The sequence below is a fragment of the Egretta garzetta genome, unplaced genomic scaffold, assembly GCF_000687185.1.
Source record: "Egretta garzetta isolate BGI_Z169 unplaced genomic scaffold, ASM68718v1 scaffold7, whole genome shotgun sequence".
In the NCBI taxonomy this organism is placed as follows: Eukaryota; Metazoa; Chordata; class Aves; order Pelecaniformes; family Ardeidae; genus Egretta; species Egretta garzetta.
The window spans coordinates 603,401-609,052 of record NW_009260350.1 but is presented as its reverse complement, the minus strand read 5'-3'; the positions used below and the strand labels follow the sequence as shown (position 1 = coordinate 609,052).

The following is a 5,652-nucleotide window of genomic DNA, read 5'->3' as shown; positions in this document are numbered from 1 at the left end:
TAGTGGCGGGCCGCCGCGGGCCCGTTACCGCCCTGAGGGGCAGGAGGGGGGAGAGGACTAGGTGCAGTATTTCTTGGTGTCCATCCTGCTGTGCTCGGGGTTGTAGGGCGCCTTGGCGAAGCACATGGCAGCCGTGCGGTCGCAGTTGCAGATGAACATCTCGCATTCGGTGTTCTTGCCTGGAGGAGAGAGCAGGAGCGGTCAGACCCCACAGCTCCTTCCCCAGGCGTGGCAGCGCCTCAGGCAGGCGTTTGTGCTGCCAGGGCACAGCCGTTTGCCTGCTGCCATCGATGTGGGGGGGTGCGTGCTTCTCCCCGCTAACCCTCTGGCCACAAAGCTGTGCGCTCCGGCCCAGCAATCTCCTTGCTCCTTCCTTCCCTGCAGTTGTGTTTGCCAGACTATCTGCTGTTTATCTCCGTTCCAGATCCCTATAAAAGCTCCACCATTGCATCAGAGGTGTCTGGCAGGAGCTGCGTAACACTTCGCAGTTAGCGTGCTGATCTCTTCAATGCTGCCACTAAAGGGACTCCCAGGAAAGCACCACAGGGACTCAATCCCCTGAAGAGAGGGCAGGCTAACCTACATGCTGCTGCGATACCATACATCTTCCATAAAGTTTAGCTTGTGTGCTACAGGGACAGGATTCACTCCGGTGCCTGTGTGAGGTGCCCCGTTTCTAGCAACCAGCCCCCCTGGCAGGGACGTGCACTGTGCCTCCCTGCCGCAGAAGCATCGAGTGTAAGGCAGCCCCATTTCTCCAGAAGAGAGACTGGAGTAGCGTTTGAAGCAGAGTGACATGGAAGTGGACGTACTGCTACACGTAATCTGCTCGCCAGAGCAGCTGAAGCTGTATGTCTTTGTGTAGGGGTTGTCCCACAGGAATTTGCATGATTCTAGTTTCTTTGCCTGAGAGTAGCAGCCATCATGTGCTTGACAGCACCTGGGAAACAGGGAGGAAAAGGTCAGAAAATACCAGAAATGCAAATTCAGCTGACCTGTAAGACACGTAAATACACTAGTATTGCTTTGACAAGGCACTGAACAAATAAAAAAGATACCCAGTGATAGGAGAGCAGACACAAAGGACCTCAAAGGGACAGCGTTCTGCCAGCTAATAGTCCAAGAGGTGTCTGGTAAGTGGATTACTTACTGGAGCATCTTCACAGAGTCGTCCACTGGGCACAGGGAAAACAAAAGACAGCATTGACCCTATGTTCCCCATCAGTGCCTGGCAGCTGAAGAGCTAACAGCTGACACAATTCACTGCATCTTGGCTATCAGTCTTGTATGATCTCTAAACTACCCAAACCACTTCTTAGCATTTTGCAGCTCAGCCCAGCCTGTGTGGATGGTCATGCGCTGGGCAGTGCGCTCAGCGCTGCGTCCGGGCTGCTGGCACAGCACTGCTGCTGCAAAAAACCAAAATGCTAGAACAAGCGCAGTTTAGCTGCCACAGAAAAGAAAACAGAGTTGTTGGGATTATATTTTATCTTAGTAATGAGACATCAAGGTGTGATGCTAGACAACCTTTTTTTCCTTGAATCAGTCTTTGAGGCAAAGCTTCATTCACAGGAGCAGAGAGTTTTGTGAACATTCATAGACAGGGCCAGCAGAAATGAAGCTGGTGTGCAGAACCATTAAAGCACAGACAAGGAAAGAGGTCTGTAAAAGCAGAGTCTTAAAAACCTGTCAAGCTCATCCACTGGTGTCCCGTGGCCTCCCAAGCCGCAGTAGCAGCCGTAGTCAGCAAATTCCAGCAGAGGATGGCTGTCCGGCATGGTGCATTTGAGCATGCTGCGAAGCTGCCATACGGCCCGGGGTGAGACGGCAGCGCTGGCTGTGCCCGCTGAGGAGAGGCACAAAGGTTAGAGTTAGGCACGGCATTACCAGTCCAAGGGGTGCTGGGGGGCAGAAGTTGCCACCTACACACCAGACAGCAGGAAAAGCAGGACCAGGGCCTTCATTCTCGGAGGGCTTGATAGATAGACCGATGCTAAAGAAAAGTGCAGCTCTTTATATGACAAGCTCACCTTGACATGAATAGAAGATAAACAAGCCAGTATTTGGGTTACTAAATGTAGACTTCTTCCATCAGAGGCTGTGGGCTGCAAGTTGTGACGTGGCCAGTTGAAGGCCAGTGGAGTTAAATCTCTGAAAGCCAGGAAGGCAAATATTTGCTCTCTAGATTGTTGCCATTAAATTCTTTTAATGCTACTATTAGAAGCCAGCCTGAAAGATCTGGACATTTTTAAGAGTTGTGTTGGAAATCGCTGGCAGACTAATATCCATCCTACTAATACTGGCATCCTCTTTTTATGGTATTCCCTTACTATTAATCCTGTATCTCTCCATGGATTCTCCTGGCCTAATTCAGAGAATAAGGTGCAGGTCATCCATTCAGCCCAAATGACCACTTGGCATGAGCTGAACTGAAAAAAATTCAAGCTGTTTTTCACTTTGAAACCATAAAGAAGATACTACTAGGCAAAAAACAGGAGCCAAGCAACCTGGAAAGCCTCTGTATTTGGCTTAAACAAGGAACAGTGTCTGTTTTTACATGACCTTAAGGGAGGAAATCATAGAATCATAGAATGGTTTGGGTTGGAAGGGACCTTAAAGATCATCTAGTTCCAAACCCCCTACCATGGCCTTGGAAGTTTCAGCATGCGCAGCAGACTTCAGAAGCTCAGAGACAGCAGTTTCTCTTTCTCCAGCACCAAAGCAGAACCCAGTTAGGCCCTTTGGTTCTCTGTACCAAGGCATGAGGCAAGTTGGGAACCTTGAAATAAGATCAAAAAAAAGGTAAGAAAAAGCTTCCTGGAGTCAGCCAGGGGTAAGTCCAAAATACAGCACTCGTATTCAGACTCCGGGGGCTCTAATGCTGTCAGGGCTACAGGTTTAGCATTTTGACACACTCAAGATAATGATGCTTGCTTGATAGTGAGAGTCTGCATTTATTTCTAAAGCACCAAGCAAGCCTTCAATTTTTAAGAGCAAAGAAAGATGCAAAGCCCACCTTTCCGCAACAGCCTAATACACCAGAGTGCCTATTCAGGAAGCTTAGGGTTCAGCACCCTTCAGTAGGTTCAAATGCACATTTCTGTAAGGGGCAATGAGGACATCTTCCCCCTCACAGTGGCTGAAATGATGCCAGGACGCCCATAGTGTGCATAGGGTGTTGACGTACCTATAGGACACCTAGTTAAAGGTAGACATGCTGATGAACAACCAGAACCATTCCCGCTTTTTTGATCTCTTGCAAGCTCTCCGATTCTCCAGGATTCCCCACTCACAGGTTAGCTAAAGCTGAACAGATGCCGAGTTACAGATTCTTGTGTCCTAATAGTGAGAACACTGAACAAACATTAAAGGCTGATGTAAAGGACAGTCTGTACCGTAGTTCAGAAACAAGGATTTAATCTTTTGCCCACAGATCAATCTGCTGACTTTCCCTTCGATATCCATTTAAGTGGTTTCCCTTTCTCCTTTGGCCACCTTTACTCTTTTTTTATTATTTCTCTGTTCTCTTAGCTGTGAACCTTAAGACTACGTGGTTCCTTTTTACTCACTTCTCAATGTCTGATTCATTACTGATGTTGCCAAGAAAAAAAAGCCAGTTTATTGGAGGTTAAGTCACAAATCAAAAATACTGTCGTATCTCAGATTTCATACATTTTAATTTGACAAGAAGATCACCAAGTGTGGGAAAGTGAGCACGCGAGCATTACAAGAGTGCCCCATGAGAAAAACCCCAGAAGGTAAAGATTTTTCCACCGATGCTATTTTTGGTTTCCCCCAACCTGTGCTGCATACAAAGCCGCTGGTCCTCCCTATGCTTGTGAGGACATCCCAGCTTACAGCTGGTTTCTAAACTTAAAGGCTTGAGCCTTATTTTTAAGAATTCTCCAATTAAGAGCTCTTGCACAGGGCTCCCCACCCTGTTTTACAATGTTATCACTTACCTTTCTCTTGTAGAGTTGCCTATTAAGGACTTCTCTTCCTTTCCAATCTCTACGTTTTACTTTCTTAGATCTAGCCGCCTTGGTCCACCATAGTCACTGAATCCAGAGCATCTGAGCCAAACTTCTAAGCACCACGCTATCTCCTCCTCCCTTGAACCTACAAATATCCGTACAAAACCTCTGTAATGCAGAGAAGAGACACCATCTCTATCAAAACCAGATCTGTCTCGTTTTATAAACTGGGCCGCTGCCAAAGTCTGGGAGCAGAACACAGAGTCAGAGCCCTGCCTGGGGCTTTCATCCTAATGGCAGGATGTGACTCCCGCCAGGTTCGAGTTCACCTGCAATCTCCTCCATCTGAAAGTCTCCCACCCCCAAATAACGACAGAGAGGGACAGTTTTCAAATAATTTATTAGGAATTTAAAACTGAAATCTGGAAAAAGGGTTACAGGTGTGGAGAGAACAAACATTGGAGTGTAATAACTTACTGGCTTAAAAACACAGCTTTATTTCTTTTAAAAAAAATGCCCACCCTGAAACCGGAGCCCCAGCCTCCAGGCAGTGGCAGCACTGGCCAGAGAGTGAATCACAGCCCAGCAGCAGCACAGCTGGCCTTGGATGTCTGGAGGGGGCACGGAAGCAGTTCAGCGCATATACCAAGAGGGAGGAAAGCGCTGTCCGCAGACCCAAATTTGAAGTATATAGAATAAAAATAAACCCAATAAAATGCAGCTCTTCTTTAATTAGGAAATATTTAAAAAAACAGACATACAGACTCTTGTCTCAGTAACAAAAATTATTGCTTTGTGTTTTCAGTACTAATCTGTTAAAGTACCCTCTTACCTAAACAGAACTCTCCAAACGCATCGCCCAGGTCAGGACAAGCTCTGGCAGATGGGGGAGGGATGGAAGAGAAGGGTCCTGTGGGCACTGTGGCCCTCCCAGTCCTTTTCTAAATGCCCCTCTCCCTTACAGGGGGCTCAGTTTGGGGGAAGAGAGGGAATGATTTTTAAAACTTAAGATGAAGCTGTTATTTCCCTGGGAAAAGAGTTTGGCTGCATCTTAATAAAAGGCTTAATCACCCCCCTTAACAAGGTCTTTGGTTCACTGAGATCCAGACCCAAACCTGCCCCGTGTACTCCTGCTGGAGGCTTCCCCGGGCAGAGTGCCTGTTAGCGGGGGCCTGGACCGTGCCAGGGGAAGCCCCGGCAGGTTCTGGAGAAGGGACCAGATCACCCCTGCACAGGACAAACAGACAAATTCCCAGTCTTCAGAACACAGAGTAAAGCAAACGGGAAGCTGCAATTCTATAATTCATATAATCCCTGAGAAGCCCTTAACCCGCCCCCAAATCACCACCCTAATGCTTTTCTCCCCCGTTAATGACTCCCCAACCTAGCACCCTGCCCTTCAGAGAGTGACCACCCAAATCTCCCCCTGGCCCTGGCTGACACCCCTTCCGATACCCTTTCCTCCGGAGGAGGAGGACACCCTTTCCCCAGAAATCTTGACACAAGCGATAGTGTTTGGAGAGTGAATTCCTGTCAAAGTAACCAAGACAAGCAATGGCGGTAAAGCCCTTTACCTAAAGCCAAACCAGAGGCTGGCACTACGGAGCCCAGTGGTGGAGTCTGTACATCGAGCGATTGGAAGCAGCTTTAAACCGCCCAGCCAAACAGCCGCCAGCCG

The 5,652-nt window shown here is 48.1% G+C and overlaps 1 protein-coding gene across 1 annotated transcript; it reads right to left on the bottom strand.

Annotated features, from left to right (window-relative positions):
• Positions 1-57: 57 nt before the first annotated feature.
• PLA2G1B (phospholipase A2 group IB) lies at positions 58-1,964 on the bottom strand. Its single transcript, XM_009642835.1, has 4 exons — positions 1,931-1,964; positions 1,687-1,846; positions 813-940; positions 58-179 (listed from the first exon to the last, which is right to left on the bottom strand). Exons 1-4 carry the CDS (start codon positions 1,962-1,964, stop codon positions 58-60), a joined length of 444 nt encoding a protein of 147 aa, XP_009641130.1.
• Between the last annotated feature and the right edge of the window lie 3,688 nt (positions 1,965-5,652).